At 39.2% G+C, this 26,027-nt stretch overlaps 2 protein-coding genes across 8 annotated transcripts in view; one reads left to right on the top strand and one right to left on the bottom strand.

Annotated features, from left to right (window-relative positions):
• LOC101737188 (protein MTSS 2) overlaps positions 1–26,027 on the top strand; it is a 181,854-nt gene that overhangs the window by 125,280 nt on the left and 30,547 nt on the right. For 3 of the 7 annotated variants that reach the window (XM_038021149.2, XM_062676813.1, XM_038021145.2), the window contains exons 5-15: positions 5,922–6,138; positions 7,861–7,977; positions 8,443–8,550; positions 9,311–9,452; positions 10,910–11,004; positions 12,022–12,111; positions 13,462–13,564; positions 15,260–15,352; positions 15,830–15,933; positions 17,642–17,756; positions 18,544–18,638. In XM_038021149.2, coding sequence (XP_037877077.1) covers positions 5,922–6,138; positions 7,861–7,977; positions 8,443–8,550; positions 9,311–9,452; positions 10,910–11,004; positions 12,022–12,111; positions 13,462–13,564; positions 15,260–15,352; positions 15,830–15,933; positions 17,642–17,756; positions 18,544–18,638 — 1,279 coding nt within the window. The remainder of the gene's footprint in view (positions 1–5,921; positions 6,139–7,860; positions 7,978–8,442; positions 8,551–9,310; positions 9,453–10,909; positions 11,005–12,021; positions 12,112–13,461; positions 13,565–15,259; positions 15,353–15,829; positions 15,934–17,641; positions 17,757–18,543; positions 18,639–26,027) is intronic. The other 4 variants (XM_062676814.1, XM_038021147.2, XM_038021146.2 and 1 more) reach the window with 3 other exon arrangements.
• Positions 19,805–25,406, bottom strand: LOC101736833 (uncharacterized). Its single transcript, XM_004923407.4, has 5 exons — positions 25,063–25,406; positions 23,231–23,263; positions 21,294–21,486; positions 20,421–20,560; positions 19,805–19,941 (listed from the first exon to the last, which is right to left on the bottom strand). The coding sequence occupies exons 1-5, from the start codon at positions 25,098–25,100 to the stop codon at positions 19,860–19,862; spliced, it is 486 nt and encodes a 161-aa protein (XP_004923464.1). The 5' UTR covers positions 25,101–25,406; the 3' UTR covers positions 19,805–19,859.

The following is a 26,027-nucleotide window of genomic DNA, read 5'->3' as shown; positions in this document are numbered from 1 at the left end:
GAATACGTTGTTATTAGTTTTATTGGATTCAACTGGTGGTAGGACCTCTTGTGAGTCCGTGCGGGTAGGTACCACCGCCCTGCGTATTTCTGCCGTGAAGCAGTAATGCGTTTCGGTCTGAAGGGTAGCCGTTGTAACTATACTGATATCTTAGAACTTATATCTCAAGGTGGGTGGCGCATTTACGTTGTAAATGTCTATGGGCTCCAGTAACTACTTAACAGAGGTGGGCTGTGAGCTCGTCCATCCATCTAAGCAATAAAAAAAAAATTCAAATATGATCTTAGAATATATTTTCGGGGTATATACGGACAAGTTAGTTGGGTGATGTTGACACACCATACCATCACCTGATATATGTAGTTTTATGGGTGTCGCAATAGGCGACTAGGCCTGTAACCGGGGAATAGCCATCAGCGTTCATTTTTTTATCGTACCACCACGCTGCGATCATCAATTTCATCAATGCATCAATATCAATCATTTATTGGTGATAGTGTAGATTCCCACCAGTGGGTATCACCATTCCGTCTGAACCTGTCGCGAAACAGGCATGCCTTCTTTCTAAATTCTCTGCGTTTTAGAAACCAAAGAATACTAGGTAATACCAACGAACGCTTGTGAGAAGCGTGCCGTAGAATAGACCATACTCTTAGGAAGAGAGCTCATACACATCCCGAGGCAAGTACTGGAGTAGACAACTCCAAGCGAAAAGTTGCTCGTCCGAAGCAGACTTAGTGTCGAGTTGTGGCAGCGGAGATGAAAATAATCTGGTCAATCTGGCCCTAAGCTAAGTGCGTAGCTAAAGACCGATCGCGATAGCGAAATACCCAGGAGACTGACCGTAATTATGAATACCAACTAATGCAATGTCGCGTCATGGAGATCTTTCGATCGGGCGCCTGGTGGTACATGTACCACGGCAAGATATAGGCTGTCAGACCGTGGTAGGTCTCCCGTGAAGTGGACTGAAGTAGGTCTGTGAAACCTTATATCTTTAAACGAGCAATTCTTGTACATAAATATACTAGCGACCCGCTCTCGCTTCGCTTCGGAAGCTGTAATTTATTATTGATTTCTCCACTATTTAATGGATGTTATTATACATATAAACCTTCCTCAACAATCACTCTATCTATTAAAAAAACCGCATCAAAATCCGTTGCGTAGTTTTAAAGATTTAAGCAAACATAGGGACAGACAGATATAGGGACAGAGAAAGCGACTTTGTTTTATACTATGTAAATATATATATAATCTGAACCTCGGAAACGGCTCCAACGATTTTCATAAAATTTAGTATACAGGGCGATAAATCGATCTAGCTACGATTTATTTTCAGAAAATGTTGTTTTATTCGTGTTTTCCATAATCAACTTTATCGATATAATCAACTTAAACATAAACTTTTTTTTTTATTGAACGAAAATAACAAATAATATAATATCAATATGTAATTCTTATTCAAATATAAGTTATAAATACAATTTCCAAAAAAAAAAACAATTTATCAAAAAAAATAAAAAATACCGAGCTAAGCTGGGTTATCCTCTAGTTGTTAATTAAACACACGCCAACCAATATCACGACCAGAAGTATAGCGACGTAGTAATAGAATATCAATAAAAGTGAACGACATGCACAGAACACATACCAACATACCAACAATATGATGTTATGTAATATGATGTCATTGTGTAAATATACATATGTATGTGCTACGATATACATATATCTGCATGTGCTTTTTTATTATATTATTATTTGTGGTCATAGGTTAACAAAGATGGTGCTTAATCTATATATTAATACGTGAAGCAAAAACTTTGTATCCCTTTTTACGAAAATTGCGCGGACGGAGGAGTATGAAATTTTCTACACTTATAGAGAATATAGAGAAGGAGTGCACAATGCTAATATTTTTTTAAAATAATGCATAAAAGATACATTAAATCAATAAAGAAAACATTACACACACTACATACCATGTATTTGACGCACACACGCATGCATACTTGCATATTTCTTGTTAAACTTTTATTCTTGACGTCTGTGGTCAAATTGAGAATAGATGAAATATATTATTTGTCTTTTTTTTTTTTTATAGAGTAGCCTTGACGAAATTTGTGATTATAGAAGTATAAAATACAATCAATAGTTTACAAACTTACAATTCCAATTAATTATAGTCGAATTTCGACTACTGCGGGACCTCTAGTATTAATAAATGTATCACTATGTCTTGCTAATAAAGCGTACAAATATTAGGTGTAAGTATAATCTACATAAAAACATTAAACTTAAATTATAATTATTGTAACTCTATTTTACTTTATCATCTAAATTATCTAATGTTATCGTTTAAATATTCTGACATAGTATAGTAAGCCTTATCTAATAAAAATACTTGCAATTTTTGCTTAAAATCTTGTAAATTTACTGTCTTCAAAATTTTTATAGTTTTCTAGCGGACCCGGCGAACTTTGTTCCGCCACACTGTTTGTTTTAAACACGTCAACTTCAAAATTCTACGATAATTAACCATAGAATATATGAGTCGACTATTATCAAAGCCGACAATCTGACTTTTGGACAATGATTGGTAAATCAGAAAAACGAATTATTGACTTTGTATTCCATTGGCAGTCACAAAACTCTTCGGAACGACATCTTAGATAAATAACTGGTTAACTATTAACCTTTATTTAATGCAAGTTTTGAACCGTATTCTTTGAAGGAGACGATTATATTCAAATCAATCTGTATTGACATATCAATAAAAAAATTTTGTCCAAATGTACAGATTGCCACCTTTGATAATAGACGACTCATATTACGTTTAGCTGTCAGTTGCGTTTTGTTATTCCATATCAGTTGCGTTGTGTTATATCACGTTTTATGTCACGTCCCACGGGAACGTGATAAAAAGTATCCTATGTCCTTCTCCTGGTTCTAAGCTACCTCCTCACCAATTTACAGCCAAATCAGTTCAGCCATTCTTGAGTTAGTAAATAGTGTAACTAACACGACTTTCTTTTATATATATATATATAGGTATAGTTTATTATATATTCTTGTTGACATACTAAAAAAACTCTTGTCATAAAGGGCAGCTCTATGAGGTAGCGAAGAAATCTTTAAAGCATTCCTAACAGATTGCGGCTAATAAAAGCATGTAATATTTTGTCATCCTCCTATATGCTATATATCTTCTTCTTTTTTTTTTATTGCTTAGATGGGTGGACGAGCTTAAAGCCCACCTGGTGTTAAGTGGTTACTGGAGCCCATAGACATCTATAACGTAAATGCGCCACCCACCTTGAGATAAGTTCTAAGGTCTCAGTATAGTTACAACGGCTGCCCCACCCTTCAAACCGAAACACATTACTGCTTCACGGCAGAAATGATGATTTATTGATGCGGTGAATTGTGACATCATGCTTCCTTATATTTTGTATTCAGAATAATAAAATTTTTAATGAAATATATAAAATGTGAATTTAATTGAGATTTTCCTCTTAGTATTTGAAATAAACGAACAAAGCCGTTTGCAACTCGATAATAGTTTGCGTTTTAATAATTCTATGACATTTGATTTACATCTTTGTATATCCTTGTTGGATGTGGTACATACGAGCTTTTATGATTTAATGATTATTATGCCAAAGGAACTTATCGTTAGACATAGTCTATACGAGTTTTCACACAGTGAATGATTTATTATGAAGAAGGATCCTAAACCTCGAGAAGTTCCATGTAGGAATTCGCTCATCAAAAAATTAACTGTATAAATTTAATTATCAATACAGTGACATTTGAACGGCCGTCTGGTGTAGTGGTAAGTGACATGGTCACTACACAAGGGGGTCGCGGGTTCGAATCCCGCCAAGGGAAGATATTTGTATGATAAATATAAATGTCTTTTCTAGGGTTATGGATGTATATTAAAAAATATATGTATGTGTATAATAAAAATCTTACGTTTATTTCCGTTATCTGGTACCTGTAACACAAGTTCTTTACGAACTTATCACGGGACCAGTTAACGTGGCGTGATTGTTAGTAAATATTTATTTATTTATTTATATTTCGAAGGAAATCAGGTCAGAATTTTGTCAATACTAGCGATCCCGCAGTACTCGAAATTCGACTATAATTAATTGAAATTATAAGTTTGAACATTATTAAGGTTCTATTGTCAAAGACTATTATACTTCTATAGTGACAGATTTCGCCAAGACTACACTATAGACAAATAATATTAAAGATAAACAATAATAACCTATTCTCAATTTGACCACAGGCATTAAGCAATAACCAAAGTTTGACAATAAACAAAGAGTTTTTAAATGTGTTTTATATTTCAAATACAGGGTAGTGTGTGTAATGTTTTTTTTATTGATTTAACGTATTACTAATGCATAATTTAAAAAAAAAATTAGCATTCTGCACTCTTTCTCTATAAGTGTGGGAAATTTCATACTCCTCCATCCGCGCAATTTTCGTAAAAAAGGGGTACAAAGTTTTTGCTTCACGTATTAATATATAGATATTGGTAGTGCTGACATAGATGAATAACTGTAATTACTCACCATCAACAGGTAGGATCGTCTGTCTACGAAACTAATAAAGATATAAAAAAACCTTCAACTTGAACCAGTGTGCTTAGTTCGAGTTTTTTAACTTCTCGATCGCGTAATAGTTGGGACCGCGCCCTTAGCGACAAACATTCCAACTTCATACTTAAATTTGAGTTAACTTTAACGCGATCGAAAAGTTAAAAAACTTGTACTGAGCACACAGGATGAAGATCTCACGTATTCAGTTTGGTAGTCCAGTTGTGATGTTTTAACGCGTTGGCTGCGTTATGTGACTTAAAAGCTCCACAAGCGACTATTCCCTGATGCCGCAGTCAAAACTTTTTGCTTGGTGCGACAATTCCACATTTTTATAAGTATGGGTATATTCGAAAACATTCTTGAGGCCTATAAGGTCTCATAGCGTAAACAAGTCCAATCTTGCCTTAGAAAGACCTCATACGCACTGGTTAAAAATCCTTCTTAATATAGTCTCGCAGTCAACGTGTTAAAAATATTCGATTTTTTTAAGGGATTTTATGATCTGGTAACTAAGACCTTTAAGTCATATCTTATTTTAATTTATATTCTTATTTTTATGAAAAATGATAACATGGAGTGAAATGAAATGAGATGATATGGGACGAAATATAATCTCAGTAAAATGGTAGTCAGTTACTGAAATTTTTTCAGTGGAGTTTTTGGAGGATCCCGTGAAGTTACGTCCAGCGGCTTTGTTTGATTTTCCCACATTTGTGCACTTTCACAGATATTAAACAGTTAATAAACCACCGTTTTTATACATTTAAATCTAAAGAAACACTAAATAGACAAAACTAGTGGTCCCCCGGTAGTCGAAATTCGACTATAAATAATTAATTGAAATTATAAATTTGTACACAATTAAGATTCTTTTTTCAAAGACTATTATACTTCTATAATCACAAATTTGGCCAAGACTACACTGTAGAAAAATGTTAATAAAGACAAACAATATTTAATCTATTCTCAATTTGACCACAGACGTCAAGAACAAAAGTTTGACAATAAATAAATAGTATGAATGCGTGTGGGCGTCAAATACATGGTGTGTGTAATGTTTTCTTTTTTGATTTAATGTATTTTTTAGGCATAATGTAAAAAAATATTAGCATTCTGCACTCCTCTATATTCTCTATATGTGTGGGAAATTTCGTACTCCTCCGTCTGCGCAATTTTCGTAAAAAGGTATACAAAGTTTTCCTTCGCATATTAATATATAGATAAAACAAATCACACAACTTCACTCCTAGAGCTAACGCCAAAAAGTAAAAAAAATAAAATTCGATTGTAATGTCATTACAGTGCTCTTATGGAGACCATGATAACACCGCTGTCTGAACGCGCGGATGATTGGCGGCGCGGCGGCAGCGCCACGGGTGCCCTGAGCCGCGATCACGCGAGGGAATGTAAACGCGCTCGAGCAGAACTCAGGAGGAGGATGACGGAAGCGCAGCGCCACGCCAGGAAAGCCAGGAGAGCACCGCCCGACGCTAAACGAAGGGCCGACGTTTGCATGCAGGTGACGTTATTTCTTATCAAATAAAGAGGCGATAATTTTACTGGTGGCAGAACCTTTTGTGAGTCCGCGCGGGTACGTACCACCGCCCTGCCTATTTCGGCCGTGAAGCAGTAATGCGTGTACGGTTGCTTATGCAAGAGTAAAGGGTGTAAAATGCCCTTTATTAATAAAACAAGTTGGTTCCAATTTAACTCCGTATATTCACAAATGTCAGCCGTGTCGGGTGGGCTATGTACGACTGACCAAATGCAAGCGATGTACAGAACTGCTTACGCTGCTAAACTGTGTCCCTACAATCCGTTTTGGTTTGAAGGGTGGGGCAGCCGTTGTAACTATACTGAGATCTTAGAACTTATATCTCAAGGTGGGTGGCGCATTTACGTTGTAGATGTCCATGGGCTCCAGTTACCACTTAACACCAGGTGGGCTGTTAGCTCGTCCACCCATCTACGCAATAAAAAAAAAATGGCAATAAAGTATTGGCTGTTGTGGACTCCTGATAAAGCTCCAGTCTGCTTAGTGCGAGTTTCTTAAAGTTCTTGATAGCGTAAAAGTTAAGCCAATTTTGTTTATGCAGTTGGAACAGCGCCCCTAGCGTCAAACGTACGCAAACGATCCCGTTCCATACAAATATGAGCTAACTTTTACGCTGTCGAGAACGTTAAAAAAATCGCACTAAGCACACTGTTGTGTATAGTCTGCATCTGCATCTTCAAACTAAGAACCGACATCAAGTATACATAGAGATGCGTTGTGTCACATCATTCTAATGTGCCAGAGTCTATATATTGGAGAACGATCCACAGGCCGGTTTAGTTTGCTTTCACAAACGACTTTATAATCGAATTATTATTCTACGTATATTTTTATCTAAAAGAAATCTCACTATTGCATGCTATTAAAAGGGCTACTCTTTGTTACTCTTTGTTAGATTATTTAGTTTGTTTCATTAATGACCCTAGGGAATAAGAAGGAGACATTTTGGACCTAGAAGGGAGCTAGTTTCAGAGGAATGTAGTACTAGATTATGGAGGATAGAGGTAAGGAGGACGGCTTGAAAAAGTGTTCTAAATAACAGTTCAAAAATCCTCCAGAATGGCGCTAGCATAGGCACAGGGTATGATATGAATTGAGCAGTTGTTACCTGATTGAAATATGCTGAGTTTGAAAATTTAATATATTTAATGACTAGAGTAGTTAGTGACAGTGTAATATACAAGACCTCACATGTTTACGTAGTCCAAACTAATTTCGTCAATATAACCTAAAATTATTGCTGCGGTAAAACGTGGAGACATCGATTGCATTTTCTTATCGGCTTTAAATAAAATACTTTTTGTGATTTTGTAGTGCTTACAGTTCTTTCTTCCTTTTTTATTTCTCTATCTTCTTCTAATAACTTTCAGCGCCTTTTTAAAATTTACCCGGTTGCTACTGTAGCGCCATCCTTATTTAGCAGATTTTAACGGACACTTTTTCACACACAGAGACTGTTCTCCTTACCTCTACCATCCATATACTAGATTAAAACAACTACTACTGTAAAACCCACTTTTTTTTTTTTTTTTTTTTCTTCTTTCCTACCTAAGCTGATAGCCTTAGGGGCTATTTCAGCGTAACCGTGGCTAGAGTAAAACCCACAACTTTATGCGTTTCGAAGAAGAATCAACGATGATGCAATATTAAAAATAGTTGACATTGACTGATTTCTTTAAATTACAGGACGTTCAAGAACGCAAGCAGCAATTGGAAGAAATGGAAGAGAAGGCTGTTAAGGCAGCCTTGATCGAGGAACGGAGCCGCTTCTGTCACTTCGTGTCGCTGCTCAACCCTGTGGTGGTAATGGACGGATCTATACGCTAAACCTCTACAGCTCTATGTTCATGAATCGAAGCGAGAATTTAATGGACTTTTTGGCGGGAACGCGAGGAGTGAAGTTGTGTGATTTGTTTTATTTTGTCTATTTAGTGCTTCTTCAGGCTTAAATGTGTAATAACGGTGGTTATTTAGCTGTTTAATATCTGTGAAAGTGCACAAATGTGGGAAAATGAAACAAAGCCGCTGGACGTAACTTCTCGGGATCCTCCAAAAAGTCCACTGAAAAAATCTCAGTAAATGACCACCATTTTACTGAGATTATATTTCATCCCATATCATATCATGTCATTTCATTTTATTTCACTCCATATTATAATTTTTCATAAAAATAAGAATATAAATTGAAATAAGTCTTGACTTAAAGGTCTTAGTTACCAGGTCGTAAAATCCCTTAAAAAAAGCAAGAATCCAATTGTTTTATTTCAGGAGTGTGAAGTGGCAATGCTAGCGGAGCTCGGTCACCTTCAAGAGGGAAACGATCAGCTAATACGACACACCGCCGAACCGAGAACCTTGCCGGCGGCTAGTTTACAAGTAAAGCATTTGAATCCTATCACTGAAACAAGCAAACCAGATCGATGTGCTTAGTGCGAGTTTTTTAACGTTCTCGATCGCGTGAAAGTTAACTTAAATCTGTATGTAGTTGGAATCGCTAGGGGCGCTGGTCTAACTGCATACGAGTCGTCATTGTCGGCATTTAGAAGCTGTGGCCTAAAGGATAACAAATGTTCATGATGTAGGAATAACCAAACCTACAAAATTATAATTTGCGTAATTACTGGTGGTAGGACCTCTTGTGAGTACGCACGGGTAGGTACCATCACCCTGCGTATTTCTGCCGTGAAGCAGTAATGCGTTTCGGTTTGAAGGGTGGGGCAGCCGTTGTAACTATACTTGAGACCTTAGAACTTATATCTCAAGGTGGGTGGCGCATTTAAGTTTTGGATGTCTATGGGCTTCAGTAACCACTTAACCCCAGGTAGGCTGTGAGCTCGTCCACACATCTAAGCAATAAAAAATTAAAAAAAGAATTACGTACTTAACAAATGTTTACGATGAAGGAATAACCAAACCTGCAAAATTATAATTTGCGTAATTACTGGTGGTAGGACCTCTTGTGAGTCCGCACGGGTAGTTACCACCACCCTGCCTATTTCTGCCGTGAAGCAGTATGCGTTCTGAGACCCTAGAACTCTTATCTCCTATCTTAGAGTTAACTTTTACGCGATCGAGAACGTTAAAACACTCGTACTAAGCACACAAGATAGGGTATAACTGTGAATTTGTTTGTAAGGTTATTTGCGACGTCAAGTCGTGTGCGAGCGGCTGGGAGTGCCAGTCGGCCCCTCACTCGCCCTCCTCGTCCCGTCTCGGCAGCCGCAAGTCGAGCCTCACGTCTATCTCGTCACTAAACAGTCACTGCTCCGAACATCACGGTCAGTAATCCGCGTGGAATGTTCTAGTCCTCGTCTTTCAAGCTAAGACGCGGTCCTCTTTGTTTTAATGCCGTTCCATCCTCTATGTCTTATGGTCTGAAAAAGTTGACAAAATGGCATGGGAGATGATGACTTTGAGGGATTTTTCAAATTAAGTACGCGGTTTTCTTTGTTTTAATATCGGATATTCCTCTATGGCTTATGGTTTGAAAAGTTTGACAAATAATGTAATGGCATGGCAGATGTCTTTGAGGGATATCTCAATCAAAGTACCTAGGACGCGGTTTCCTTTGTTTTAATACCAGACGTTTCTCCTCCTAGGCTTATGGTCTAAATGACATGTGCAAAAAACGTTTGACAAATAATGTTAAGGCATGGCAGATGTGTTTGAGGGATTTTTCAAATTAAGTACCTGGGACGCGGTGTGGCTTATGGTCTAAATGACATGTCCAATGAGTAGATCGAAAAAAGTTTGAGGAATAATGTTATGGCATGGCAGATGTTTTTGAGGAGGTTTTCAATCTAAGTACTTAGGACGCGGTTTTCTTTATTTTAATACCGGATTTTCTTCTCTATGGCTTATGGTCTAAATGAAATGTACAATGAGTAGATCGAAAAAAAGTTTAAGAAATAATGTTATGGCATGGCAGATGTCTTTGAGGGGTTTTTCAATTTGAGTACCTAGGACGCGGTTTTTTTTGTTTTAATACCAGACATTTCTCTATGGCTTATGGTGTTAAATTACATGTACAATAAGTAGATCGAAAAAAAAACAATTTTTTTTAGAATAATGGCATAGCAGAGGTTTCCGAGCGAGGATAGGTAACTTCCTACCATCAGATAGGTCGTATCCTCGCCCAAATTTACATTATAAAAGAATAACTGTTTTTTTGACATTGCTCGACATTACCCAATGTTATGTCTTCTCCCGAGAAGCACAGAGCATCTTGAAGCAGCGCATGTCGGAATACGGAATCGAAGTCTTTTGCGTTTAAACGAATATAGCTAAGAGAGAAATCGACATAGCTACTTTTTTTTTCTATGTATGCTGATAGCCTTGAGAGGGTATTTCAACTTCACCCTAACATGTAAGTGAGCTCACGGGGCTCAAACCGGAAGTGTTGCTAACACTGGCTCTAACAAGAGCAGTGCTTCGCAGAATCTACCACTGGATCGGAATCGCGACCCACTGAGAAGATCCGGCGAGAAACTCAGTGGGCTGTATCTATGGGTGAATTCGCTCGTCGAGCCCTTCGTCATAAGCGACGGGTTCGACGAGGACTGTGACACCGGTGCTTGTGGTACTTAAAAGCACTGTTAATAGATCGGAAGGATCCGTAATGACATGTTTACTTCAGTGCGCCATGTAAGGTACCGGTGACCTACACGGCAGGCTTAGAAGGGCTAAGCTCCGAAACTTCTGTTGTCGTGAATGTGTATACGTGTTCATTAAATAGGCGTCTCAGGATCGACGGTGAGCTGTTCCACCCCGATATCCAATGCGTCGTCCGGTACAATGCCCGGACACAACAACAGCGATCAGCTGTCCCAGGTACGTTGCTTGTTTTGAGGGTAGAGCAATATTTTTTTCAATGCGGTTGAGAGCTAAGTTTTTAAATGCAAATGGAATGTTTTCGTGATAAAACGATAAAAAGGGACGGATATAGATCTACCTGTCTCTTTCTCTCGCTCTCAGGCATCGAAAAAGTTGGTCTTCGATTTTATGTTATTATATAGTGAGATGTAATCGGTTGGTTTTTTGTAGTTATATGTGGTTAGTCATTTTTGACTTGAGATTCATAAGGGCCTGTAAAAGTGAAAATATTTTTGTTTAAAATTTGGTATCCGATGAAACGAAAATGAGACAAACGATTCGATTCCAAAACGGCACTTATGCTTTTTGATCTACTGTATCATAAATGTCAAGGGATTTTTTTACAAGGTTTTTTTTTTGTTTACAAATACTCTAAGAAAGAGCTTAAAATGTCGAGCTTTGAAAATAAGAAAAAAAGTGAATCAGCTTCAAAAAGTGGTATTTGTTAAATTAATAGACCTTAGGAATCTCAGGTCGAGAATTGATGGTTTTTTTTGCATTTTAAAAGACACTAAATCCTAGTTAGTTCATGTTTTAGAAATAATGTTGTTTTTTTTTCGAAAATAGACGAATTTAAGAAATTAATCAACATTTAATAAAACGTTTTGGCGTGTCGGTTAGAAAATTCTCGAAATCAGAAATACATCAAGTTCGGAATTCAACCTTTGGCAAAGTATCATCGGTAACAAAATTCCTTTGTGGTTCTTTTTGTCCTTAGTGTTAAAACGAAATAGTTTTAAAAGTAATCTGTTTTTTGGAAGCCTAAATCACGACATCCGACTTTATGTATCTGATTTCTTTTAATTTTATTTATGGTTTTATTTTTATTTTATATTCAAATTAATTATTGTACGTTTTTGTAATTTTTTTTTTGTGTTATATGTAGTTTGTTTTGTTGTAATTTTTTTTTCTGTTTTATATGTAGTTTGTTTTGTTTTTTTTTTTGGTTTTTGTTTTCTCACCGCGGGTACACAGTCGACGGCACGTTTGTCGAGCGTGTGCAGCGCCGACTCCGGATTCCGTTCACAGGACGCTTTACAACGACGCTCGCTCTACGTCGACAATGTAATATTATTGTTTTTATTTTTTTATTTATACGCTTTTATTAGCTTCCGACGTATGTATGTTTAGTTAGTATGTATGTTTGTAACGGAATCTTTGAACATGATTATGACCCCCTTCAAAACGTCGGATTAACTCGGAATTTGACGTACTTATCAAGGATCGATGACAATTCAATATTTAAATTTTTTTTTGAAAATATTGAAATTCAACTAAAAAATGAAAAATAAATAATAGTTAAAAATAAAGTAACAAAATACGCTTTTATAGAAAATCCAACTAAAAAATAAAAAATAAATTTTAATAAATTTCAATTAAAAATAGTGTTAGAATTTTTTATTTATTTTATTAATACGTTTTTATTAGCTTCATACGTATGTTAGTGCGTAACGGTATCTTTGAACATTATTTAGAGCCCCCTTCAAAAAGTCGGATTAACTCGATTAATGTACGGTTTAGTCTTTTAGAATTAGCCTCATTCTCAGTATCGGATTCGGATTCGACAGACCCAGTCTATTTAATTATTTTTTCTACCTAAGCACGTAGCCTTGAGAGGCTATGCCAGCGTAACCGAGCGAGTATGTGAGCTCACGGGTCTCAAACCGGAGTGTTACTAATACTGGCCATACCAAGAGCAGTGCTTCGCGGAATCTATCACTGGATCAGAAACGCGACCCACTGAGAAGATCCGACGAAAAACTCAGTGGGCTGTGTCTATGGGTTAATTTACCCGTCGAGCTCTTCGTCGCAAGCGACGGGTTCGGTGAGAATGGTGACCGGGGAAGAATACAAGAGCGCCATTAGAGTATTATACTAGGCGATGCTCAACTGGAATACATTTTAGGACGAAAGCGCCCTAATGGCTTGGTATCGCCACAACACCAAAGCATACGTTCGAACTTCAAGAGTGGGACATCCGTTAACCATAGAATTTAGACTAAATTAGGATGGGCAACGGCACATACCTGACGATGTATGTATGTGAACTCCGGTAATCACTTAATACCAGATGGACCGAGAGCTCTTCTCCTGATGTACAGTAATAAAATATAACGCGTACAGCAAACGAGAAAACCTTCCATTTTTTTAATTGCATGTATGGATGGACGAGGTTATAGCCCATCTGGTGTTAAGTGGTTACCGGAGCCCATAGACATTTTTGGTCTAGATGAAGAGAGGGGTCCTTTTATGAGAAACACTTAACACCAGGTGGTACGAGATATCCTTCGCCGATCTTCGTTAGTAACAAAATATTGTTAGCGCGGTTCAGGAATTTTGCTCTTGACATCTTTCTAGATATGTCACTGTTTGTATTAAGTTGGTTGATTTTGAAAATAGTTTTACTATCGGCAGGGATCTGACAATCAAAGCGTTAGCAGCGAGTGTCTGACGCCGGCGAAGGGCGCTCTGGAAGATGAAGACAAGGACGACAGCACACACGATGTCGCCAATGCAGGTCAGATTTGTGGTTTTTAAAGGATGTTAATGGATGGTGTTGGTCATGTGACGGAAATTCGACCTTAGTCACTGAGACCTTAAGACTCGATTCATTTTACGTATGTAGGTAGCGGTAGGCAGCGGCTTGGCTCTGCCCCTGGCATTGCTGAAGTCCATGGGCGACGGTAACCACTCACCATCAGGTGGGCCGTATGCTCGTCTGCCTAAAAGTGCAATAAAAAAAATAAAAAATGTCATGTTCAATTATCTGTAATTGGCTGAATGAGGGCTAATGGTGCAATTTTTTTGTGATTAATAATGTAGCAGTGAAATTTGTTAGTAGTTACTATACAAAAAATATAATGAAGATCAGCTGACAAATATAAGAAAATTCTATTTTGCCCTTGCCTATTTAATATGTATATATTATTGTAAATGCTATGTTCGGCTATTGTATTCTTCTTCTTCTTCCAGTGCCTCTTCAATCCTGAAGGTTGGCCGTTAGCTTTCTGTATTCCTTTCTGTCAGCAGCCAGCCGGAACAGCTGTTCGACGGAGGCAATACCGGTCCACTCCCGGATATTCCGGAGCCATTACTTTTTTCTTCGCCCAGCACGTCTCTTTCCGTCCACTTTGTCCATAATTATCAGCTGCAGCAGCATGTATCGATCGTTCCTGAAGCTGATCTTGCGCTTTTTGATAGCAGGCAACATTTTCCGGGACATATGAACGCGCTGAAGCACGGTTTCGTTCCTGACCTATTGTATATTGATAAGATAAAGATTACCTTGGCTATTGTATATTGATAAGATAATCACCGGCTCTCTCGAGTCATTGAACTCGCGTTAACGATCAATAGTACCTTACTTATGTTCAGCGTAACGGTCGTTGACCCCAAGCATTCTGTTCATTACATTGCGCGGTGCTAAAATACCAAATTGTTAAAACTATACATTGTGAAACATGTTTTTTGATTATCGTTTCGTTTTTCGGAGTTCTAAGCTGTGCTATGCTTCATTTTGTCATTGTACTGGTATTTGGTTTTTGTCAAAGAGTCAAACTTTTTGTCAAACTGGTATTTGCTAGTGTATAAATAACAGATGTTGGCTAGTCAGTATAGCCTTCCATATAAGGTTTGGTATTGTTAATAAATTATCCACCACAGTATAACTTAAAACTGTATTTATCACTTAGAACACTCACAGAACACTTTAAAATTCCTAATTCACTTCTTCCGCTTCGCTTCAGGTAATCCGTTGGCTGTTTCGCTTCGAGTAGTTCCGATTATAACTGTGTGCGATTACTAACTGTGTGTCATCTCTGCAACGCTTTTATAGTCGATGCGACATCCCTAGGATCGTCGAGGACATTCCTCACAAGTCGAGTACATTCGTTGTGTTTCCGCTATCTGATGATAGATGGCGTTGTACTTCTCGAGCCTTCTAGGTGTTACTAGATCCTTCGATATTCGTTCGACTATTCGGCGATAGATGCCGTTTCTCTTACCGGCGTAACAGTATATTCCAAAAAGTGATTTACGCAAGGGTTTCTGAATACACATACATAATATTCAAGGTTATAGAAAAACACACGTTCGATTGTAAAAAATATATCCAAATATATTTATTTATCTCAACAAATTCTTTACTAGGGGAATATAAAGTCGAATCGAGTCGTAGGGTTAAAAATCTCATAGACATGTTTTCATTGTTCAGCCTCGGCGACGTGGCCGGATCTAAAGGACACGGCGCAGTTTGAGCGAGCCGCCTCCGCCATCATGGGGGGTCGACCCCACACCATATCAGCCGGTAAATATAATGTACAATTGGTACCTTTCGCATAAAAAAAATATGCGTTTTTTTTTTAAAACATCGGATAAAGTTTTGTTTAAGAGGAAGGGGACGGAGTGAAAGAGACCGATTGATAAGTTTGTCCCATTATAAGCCACTTTTGGTCATTTGATTATTAAGAGCCCCTGGAAGAGGTCGTTTTAGGTCCATTCTAGTTTTTTTTTTATTGCTTAGATGGGTGGACGAGCTCACAGCCCACCTGTTGTTAAGTGATTACTGGAGCCCATAGACATCTACAACGTAAATGCGCCACCCACCCTGAGATATAAGTTCTAAGGTCTCAAATATAGTTACAACGGCTGCTCCACCCTTCAAACCGAAACGCATTACTGTTTCACGGCAGAAATAGGCGGGGCGGTGGTACCTACCCGCGCGGACTCTCAAGAGGTCCTACCACCAGTTTTGATTGGATTTGGATAAACAAATTTGTTTCAGCCTACGAAAGGAACCATCCTCGTCCCGCTCTCAGCGTACACACGTTCTCCTCGGACGCCGAGCAGAGGGAAGGCGGTATTTATGCTCGCCCACCGTTGCCCACTGTGAGTGTACCCATACTATTTGTCTTTTGACCATATCGACGCTTGAAAGGCAAACGTGACTAAGCGAGAATGCGTGAACTTTACAGTAGACTAATTTAAAGTTGAAATACCTGAAAAAAAATATATTTTAACGAATCTAGCTGTAGGATTGAAATTATTTTAATAGACCTAGAAATGTTTTTTTTGAGCATCGAATATGGTTATTGCCTATCATTTATGTATAAAGCAGTTATTGTCGCTTAGTCACGTTTGCCTTTCAAGCGTAGATATATTTAACCCATATCCTCCATATCCACATGACTGAGTCGGTGGTGCAGTGGTTAGCGGCCCTGACTGTTGCGCCGAGGGTCGTGGGTTCGATTCCCGCATCGGGAAAAACATTCGCGTGATGAACATATTTGTTTGCTCTCTGTCTGGGTGTTTAATGTCTATATATCGAAGTCGTCGTGGCCTAAAGGATAACACGTCCGGTGCATTCGTGTGTAGTGATGCACCGGTGTTCGAATCCCGCAGGCGGGTACCAATTTTTCTAATGAAATACGTACTCAACAAATGTTTACGATTGACTTCCACGGTGAAGGAATAACATCGTGTGATAAAAATGAAACCCGCAAAATTATTATTTGCGTAATACTGGTGGTAGGACCCCTTGGGAGTCCGCACGGGTAGGTACCACCACCCCGCCTATTTCCGCCGTGAAGCAGTAATGTATTTCGGTTCGAAGGGTGGGGTAGCCGTTGTAACTATACTGAGACCTTGGAATTTATATCTCAAGGTGGGTGGCGCATTTACGTTGTAGATGTCTATGGGCTCCAGTAACCACTCCAGTAACCACTTAACACCAGGTGGGCTGTGAGGTCGTCCACCCATCTAAGCAATAAAAAAAATATATATATGTATATATTTAAAATATAAGTATGTTCGGCAGTCTCTGGTTTCCGTAAGACTTGGAATCTTAGATTTGTGCCAGATGATCATGCGTGTTTTGTTCGAGTTATTTATTTATAATTAATTTACCTCTTTGTGTGGTCGGTATGCTGTGTTATCTCTTACCAGGGATTTGGCATTAGTTTTACAACTTTGCCATAAGTTTTACATTAAAACGAAATGGGTGTTGGATGTCTATGTGCTCCGGTGACCACTTAACTCCAAATGGACCTTGAGCTCGGCCATCCATTTTAGCAATAAATAAAAGACGGTGCCGAAATGGGAGTGCACTTAGTCGTATTATATGTTTTAATCAACTTAAAATTAACGTATACGTCATACTTCAATAGAATCCTGATCACGCAGGAGCCAGTCACCGTCGACGCCCTAGACACGTCCTTACGGATCCATCAGATCCAATAACCGTTGCATTAGACGCCTTCAGCGCTAACACTAGGAGCAGGCTTAGGGACCCCGGTAACCGTACTCGTCGAACTCGGCAAAGAGGTCGACCGTACAACCTAAACCATGAATCAGACCCCTGAGTTTCTCGCCGAATCTTGTCAGCGGGTCGCGATTCCGATCCTGTAGTAGATTCATTCGCGAAGCAGTTGCTCTTGAGTTGTTAGGTCTCCTTCGGAGGCGCTCGGGCAGCTGTTAGCAAATCTCATCTCTTCTGGTTGAGCCTTTGCTCGCCCACCTGTCCTGGTCAAACTGTAAGACTTTCGGGCCACCTGTATCTTTCAATCATAAAACAATCTTTTCTTTTTTTATTGTTCAGAGATGTTCGTCCTTGGAGCGACCCAGCGTGCCGGTCAAGCTGATCAACGCGAACTCTCCGCAGCAGGACTTCAAGCACAACAAGCCTTCGTCGCTACCGCCGCACCTCACTAAGGGTCTCTATCTAACTCTATCTGATGACCTTCAGCCATAGCACAGCTAGCGGTCCGACTCCCAACCTCTTCGATAGAGAACATCTGGTGTATAAGGCTTTCGAAGTCTCTATTGCTTACTGCACATATACAGGGTGCTGTTTTTATTTTTCACGTGACAACGTCTTATAATTCGATGGAGCCGGCTGCACGCACGAAAAAACATGATTCATGCGGCGTTACCTCGCTCTGAGGCGTTCCATTTAAGGCTTGAAGTGCAAGCGAGAGCGCGCAACGAGCGACAAAGAGGCACAATCGGCCTCCGCGTTCGGCCGCGGTCGATATCTGTCTCTCTCCTACTTGAGTGAGCGATGCGTCCGCGTGGACAGCTGCTATACAATAATACACTTACATGTTTTCGTCAAGTATGAAGTTCAGTGAAAAGTGAATGTGGTGTCAATTGTTTATAGCAACGATAATTGCGATAATTGAAAAATGAAACCATTCCATCAGTATTTTCTTATGACGTTGTCATGTTCAACTATCGTCAGTAAACCGACTTTACCGACAACCGATTTTTTTTTATTGCCCTTGTAAGCAAACGAGCATACGGCCCACCTGATAGTCAGTGGTTACCGTTGCCCATGAACTTCAGCAGAGCCAAGCCTACCGTTGCCTACCGTTTCTTTATTTATTTTCAAACTAACGTTTTTGACTGGGTTACTTAGGTTTTTATTCTTTTTGTTGTCTCCAATGGACATTGTCAATGTCAGAGAGCTGCAATGTAGCGTGGTTATCATTCCATGTGCAGAGATGCCGCAAGCAGTCTACGTGAACATGTCGGAGCTGGCTTCGCTGGCCGCCTCCCGCGCCCACGCCCTCAGCGAGCAGCCGCACCAGGAGAAGGTACGTGCCCCACCTTGAGACATGAGGTCTACGTCTCAAGGCCTACAGTACAGCGGCTGCTTCACTGCTGCGTGGTTTTTATACTGGTGGTAGGACCTTTTGAGAGTCCTCGCGGGTAGGTACCACCACCCTGCCTATTTCTGTCGTGAAGCAGTAATGCGTTTCGGTTTGAAGGGTGAGGCAGCCGTTGTAGCTATACTGAGACCTTAGAGCTTATATCTCAAGATGGGTGACGCATTTACGTTGTGGATGTCTATGGGCTCCAGTAACCACTTAACACCAGGTGGGCTGTGGGCTCGTCCACCCATCTAAGCAATAAAAAAAAACACACGCACACGAGCGGACCCACAAGGCGTCCTGCCACCAGTAATTACATATTTTTTTGCGAGTCAAAAAAAATGTCATGAAAAATTCAAAATGTTTCAATTGTATTGATATGTATGAAGGTATTTAATAGTTGCCCCTTCGAACAGGAAGTCCTACTGCGTCACGGCAGAATAAGGCAGGAATGTTGTTAAAAAAAAAAACAAAGAAATGTCGGCCTCATATAAATTGGATGTAGTTCGGATTATCTATACTAATATATAAATCTACAGTAGTTTTTACGGATGTTCCGTTATAACTACTGAACCGTGCATCCGATTGACTTGAAACTTGGTATCCATGTAGAAAATACATGTACTTAATGGATAGGCTAATATTTATATGAGTGTTGGGCTCCCTAATAATAAATTTTAAATGCCCAGCGAAGCGGGCGAGTACGGCTAGTTTGTTATAAGAAAGTGACTCTCAAAGTAAAGTTGTTTAAAATTATTTTATTAAAATAAATTGTGTTTATCCTACAAATCTGTCCAACGTGTGAGGTAGGTGAGCTCACGGGGCTCAACCTGAGAGAATTATCTTACACTGGCCCTAGCAAGAGCCGTGCTTCGCTGAATCTACAACCGGATCGGAAACGCAACCCACTCAGAATATTTGCCGCGAAAGTCAGTGTATTTGAACTAACAAAGATTATCGAAGATATTTTTTTAAAGAAAGAAAAATACCTAAATGTGGCTAACTAATTTCGATTAGAGAAGTCGATTGTTATAAGAAATCGAATAATCGATAACGTGCTAGAACATCACTAATTGATTAGTATTAGAGCTGCAAAAATAAAACAAATGTTTCGGACGGAGATTACAAAATATTAAATTTAATATGAAATAATGATTTTAAGTTTCAAGAAATGTTCTTGTACATTCTGACGTTGGCGAATTTATCTAAATGGTACAGCGGTCTCTCTCTTCTTTGACGTGTAGATCTGGAAGCATTAAAGAATGTAATCAGGATCGATTGATTACAAATTTAGTGCCAAATGAGCTCACGTGAGCAGAATTTAAGAGGCAGACACAGCCCACTGAGTTTCTCGCCGGATCTTCTCAGTGGGTCGCGTTTCCGATCCGGTCTGAGATTCTGCGAAGCACTGCTCTTGCTAGGGCTAGTGTTAGCAGCGTCCTCTGGTTAGAGCCCCGTGAGCTCTCACTTACTCATCAGGTTACGGTGGCATAACATTCTAAGCTTACCAGCTTAGGTAGAAAAAAATCACAGTGCTGATTCCCATGTCGAAACGTGAGGGTATAGCCCCCATCTGTATTGTGGTAGGCAGCGGCTTGGCTCTGCCCCTGGCATTGCTGAAGTCCATGGGCGACGGTAACCACTCACCATCAGGTGGGCCGTATGCTCGTCTGTCTACAAGGGCAATAAAAAAAAACCCCTCAAAATAACAGTTGAATTACTCACAGTTTCTCCCATTGGAATTTCCCGGCTAAAGATTCGGATATCTGTCCCTCTTTGAGTTGCTTCTTAACGACTCTCTCGACGAGACGCAGAGTAGAGAACATGTTTTGCACGTTCGGAGGCTGTCGATTGCGAGATGTAGTCTGTAACATTCGATTTCTTAGGTGAATACGTTGTCGATAGAGTCGTTCTGTGCGCTTAGTTCGAGTTTTTTAACGTTCTCGATAGCGTAAAAGTTAACGCAAATTTGTATGGAGTTGGAACGTTTACCTACGTTTGCCACTTTTTTTTTTATTGCTTACATGGATGGACGAGCTTACAGCCCACCTGATGTTAAGTGGTTACTGGAGCCCATAGACATCTACAACGTAAATGCGCCACCCATCTTGAGTTATAAGTTCTAAGGTCTTAGTATAGTTACAACGGCTGCCCCACCCTTCAAACCGAAACGCATTATTGCTTCACGGCGGAAATAGGCGGGGTGGTACCTACCCGTGCGGACTCCCAAGAGGTCCTACCACCAGTGAAAAAGGGGCGCTGTTCCAATTGCATACAAATTTCAGTTAACTTTAACGCTATCGAGAACGTTAAAAAACTCGCACTAAGCACACTGGTCGCCTGAACGTGTTAACACGCCTAACACTTGCTCTCACAGATGACTTGAACCGATGTGTAATTATTGGTGTGAGGGCGACTCGTGAGCCCTGATGGGGATGGGTACTACCGCCTCGCCTATTATCGACCAAAATGCAACATTAGAGTTGAAACTGCGGCATCTGGTTTCAGATTGGGTAACGACATCCTCTTTGTTTTCGGTAATCACACAAGACCAGTTTGGTGGAACGAAAAAGTGTGCAAAACTAACAAAAATCTCACCATAATTTCCACTGCATCAAAGAGCTTACTTAACTCCTTACGCTCTCTGTCGTTTAAGCTCGCATCCTGCCAGTCAAAGATGCCGGACTCCTTCAGTTTTGCTTTGATATTATCCAACGTTATAGGCATGGAGCTGTCTGGTATTTCGCCGGATTTGTAAGCAGCTTTTGCGTCCGTCATTTCGTGCATAGGGCTGTGGTAGATAAGTGCTTTATTAACTTAATCAAAATAGGTCATTGGTATTATACGGGAGGAACCTGAAGATGTGCGAGCAGCGCATTTGGTGCTTAGTGATTGCCAATAGATATCACAACGCAATTTCCGCCATCGAGCTTTATATATAAGGTCGAAGTTACAATAGTACTCTACAACGGCTGCCCCACCCTTCACATAGAAACAGACGACTGCTTCGTGCAACAAATAGGCAGGGTGATGGTGGTATTTATGGACCTCACTAGCAGGATAGTAACGTGGATCGAAGTGTTGAGGGTCGAGCATATCTGGGCAACATTGGTATCCACACCACCGAGAATAGGCAGTTCTTTTTTTATTTCTCGATGGGTGGACGAGTTCATAGCCCACCTGGTGTTAAGTGGTTACTGGAACCCATAGACATCTACAACGTAAATACGCCACACACCTTGAGATATAAGTTCTAAGGTCTCAAGTATAGTTACATCGGCTGCCCCACCCTTCAAACCGAAACGCATTACTGTGTCGCAGTAATAGGCAGGGTGGAGGTACCTACCCGCGCGAACTCACAAGAGGTCCTACCACCAGTGGCGCAGGATAATCTAGGAGAAAGTTATTAGAGGAGGCCACGACCCTCAGCATTGAGGATTAGGAAGAGTGCCAATAACTGCCAATACCCTACAGACCGAAGGGATAGAAAACGAATAAACAAAAACACAATTTTTATTCATTAGATACTTTTTATGAAGTCTACAAGCTATAGTTAAATATCGATGTTTTTAATTGATTAGTTATGTTTTTATAAGTTTTATAAACGGACCTTGAAGAAATCGTGAAGATAACTCACATACGTTGAACAATAATGTAACTTGTGGAACATAGCGGTAGGCGGCGGCTTGGCTCTGCCCCTGGCATTGCTGAAGTCCATGGGCGACAGTAACCACTTAACATCAGGTGGGCCGTATGCTCGTCTGCCTACAAGGGCAATAAAAAAATGTAAAAATGTTTTTTAGTTCATTACAATATCAAGAGTATCTTATTACAGTATCAACGTAAAATACTGTTTTAATGGTGGTGGAACCTCTTGTGCGTCCGCACGGGTAGGTACTACCGCCCCGCCGATTTCTACCGTGAAACAGTAATGCGTTTCGGTTTGAAGGATGGGGCAGCCGTTGTAACTATACTTGAGAACTGGGTGGCGCATTTACGTCGTAGATGTCCATGGGCTCCAGTAACCACTTAACACGAGGTGGGCTGTGAGCTCGTCCACCCACCTAAGCAATAAAAATGTATTGACGAATTTATAACATGAATTGACGGTTTATTTAGTATTGTGTGAATCCCCTAAAGACTAGAATGTCTGTTCGGTACGATGTCAGCAAATGGTAGCGACTTGCCTGTGGCCCTTGGTTTTGTTGATGTCCATGAGCAACATTGACTGTCTACCTTCAATTGGGCCGTAAAAAATAGATAGGTTGTGTGACACGCGATGTCGGCTCGCACAGGACATTGCGAGCCCATTACTAGTGCATAATCGTGGCGGGTAGTCATCATACAACGCAAGATATTTGACAGATGCCTAAATATCGCTTACGACATTTTCAAGATAAGCTTGTATATATCATACAAGTTCCGAACAACAACATTTGGACCGTCAATCTACCGAGCAAATATCACCCGCTCGGTGGAAGATCTTCCCTTTGTCCTTTAAGCATCCCCAAATAAGAATAATTGATTTCACTCACCATTGCGTGCCGTAAGAAAGAACGCCCGCGAACCTGAAATGGTTTCATTTGATATAAAGCTTTAGTTAATGGTCAGTCTTTGTTTACCCATAGACTGCTTTACTGGTGATGGCATATTGGTAGATCCATCTTTCACGTCAGAGTGCGTGATTGGTTCGGGACAAAAGTATATTGGTGGTGCCGACCGATGGACTAAAATCTCTCTGTCAATACTGAATTGTACTACGCCTCGTCTCTTCTCTGACTGGTGTTATAGTCAGCATTGGGCGGGTGATATTGTGGGCAGTACATAGCTATAGCCAGCCAAACTTAACCAATTGCAGTGAAAAAAAAAAAAAAAAACTAGTAGTTAGATGAGCTAACGGGGCTCAAACCTGACGACGTTGCTAAAAGAGCAGTGCTTCGCAGAATCTACCACCGGATCCGAAACGCGACCCACTGAAAAGATTCGGTGAGAAACTCAGTGAGCTGTGTCTGTGGGTTAGTTTACTCGTCGAACAACGGGTTAGACGAGAACGATGACCGGGTGAAATATATCACTAAAGTTTTATTGTTCTTTTTTGTTTTTTGTTTTTCCTACCCATTCTCGCAACCTCGATTCCTACCTAGATTCGCCGGGCGAGGGTTCTCATACCAAATCGTCTCTATTATTTTAACTTAATTTATAACTAATTGACACCTACCTTCATCACATATCGCCTCACTCAATCTTCTTCGATGTCTGGGATTTTTCTTTTCTTTGTTTTCTCCCTTTCTTACCTAACTATTATTAACTTTGACTGCTTGTAAATCTTAATTGTTTTTTGGGGTGAAATAAAGTTTAATTTCTCTTTCTCTCTCTCTCTCTCTCTCTCTCTCTTTGACGCTGTCTCTTTCACACACTCCCTTTCTCGCGCTATCTCTTTTTTTGTCATCTCTTTTTTCATTAATTATTTTCATTTCATTTCATTGTCATTTATTAATGCAGAATTAGTAATCTAAATCATAATATATTATAGAAGTCATAAAACGAGAATCCATATACTAATCTAATTATAGTAAACGCCTATTATAATAAGAGGAACAGAAAAAAAATTAACGTTATGGAGTGTGGAGAATTCGCGTGCAGTTACTTCTGTGAATGTTCGCGTAATAATAAAATAGGTTGACCGATAAATTTATTTGAACCGATTTAATGTATCTATTTAAAATGTATATTTAATGCATTGAGCTTTATCAATCTATATATTAATACGTGAAGCAAAAACTTTGTATCCCTCTCTACGAAAATTGCGCGGACGGAGGAGTATGAAATTTGCCACACTTATAGAGAATATAGAGAAGAAGTGCACAATGCTTTTTTTTTTTTTAATATTGCATAAAAGATCATTAAATCAATAAAGAAAACATTACGCACACTACCATGTATTTGACACAACACATACATAAAAATATACTCTTTGTTTACTGTCAATTGGAAAACTTTTGTTATTTTTTAAAGTCTGTGGTCGAATTGAACACAGATTAATAATGTTTGTCATTAACATTATTGATCTATAGTGCATCTATAGTGATAGATCTATAGTGGCGAATACTTTGATAATATTATCGAAGTATAATAGTGTTTGATAGTAGAACCATAATAATGTTTAAACTTATAATTTCAATTAATTATAGTCGAATCTCGACTACTGCGGGGCCACTAGTTCAGTTTAATTCACATAAATATAATTTTGTTAGGAAACATAATACTGAAGAACCGTCGAACGATGCTCATTAGACTCTGTTGTATTTCATCTTTAATTCGACCAGGAGATAGGTACAGTGAAAACTATCAGTAAATAAATACTCACAGTAAAATCCATAACAGCTTATCAGCGTTCGAGGCCATGTTCAATACAACGTTAAGTTCGAACGTAAATCTCTCGAAGCGATAGCAAAACGACTGACTGTACGTACGTATTCAACCACACGGAGCGTTATGCGCCGTGAAAATAATTATCGACGCTTTTATTATATCGACCGTAGAACTGGTAGTATCGAGATGCAGTCAAGATGCGAGTCTTGATACTTGAAATTAATTTTAATTGCTCTTTTTTATGATTGAGGGATTAATTTAATTTAAATTGATTAATTATTATTATTAATTTAAATTTAATTTAATTAGATAGTAACTTACATATTTTATGTGTGTCAGCGTATGTGTGTATGTATAAAAACACATATTGTTATGTTAAATATTTCAACTTATAATTTATATGGTTGTAATTTGTTTAGTGCATCAATAAAAAAAAATGAAAAAAACCTGGCGGCCCGGAGCCCTTTCTAATATCATCAAACGGCAATCCTACGTTTGCCGCAAGGGGCGCTGTTCCAACTGCATATAAATTCGAGTTAACTTTTACGCTATAGAGAACGTTAAAAAACTCGCACTAAGCACACCTAAGGACCCTGTCGGTTTCTGCCGTGACGCAGTAAATAATGCCTTCCAGCTATGAGCGCGGTAGAGCCGTTGTACTATAGAACTAAGACTTTTGATAACATAATAATATCTCAAAATGAGTGCCGACATTCACGTCGACCGGCTCCAATAACCACAAAAACACTGTATATATGTATATATCTTTTGTGTATGTACATATTTGTAATTTAATATAAATTTCATTGCACCTACCACTATTTACTCTGCACTACCTTTGGTTGACTGGTAGAGAATGCCATAAGCATTAAGTCCGCCAATGTAAATTTTATATGAAGTGTAATAAATAAATAAATGAATAAAACACACAAAAAAAAAAAACAAAAAAAACGTCTTCCT

The sequence above is a fragment of the Bombyx mori genome, chromosome 28 (assembly GCF_030269925.1).
Source record: "Bombyx mori chromosome 28, ASM3026992v2".
NCBI lineage: Eukaryota > Metazoa > Arthropoda > Insecta > Lepidoptera > Bombycidae > Bombyx > Bombyx mori.
The sequence above is the reverse complement of the archived record's forward strand: the minus strand, read 5'-3'. Positions and strand labels throughout refer to the sequence as shown.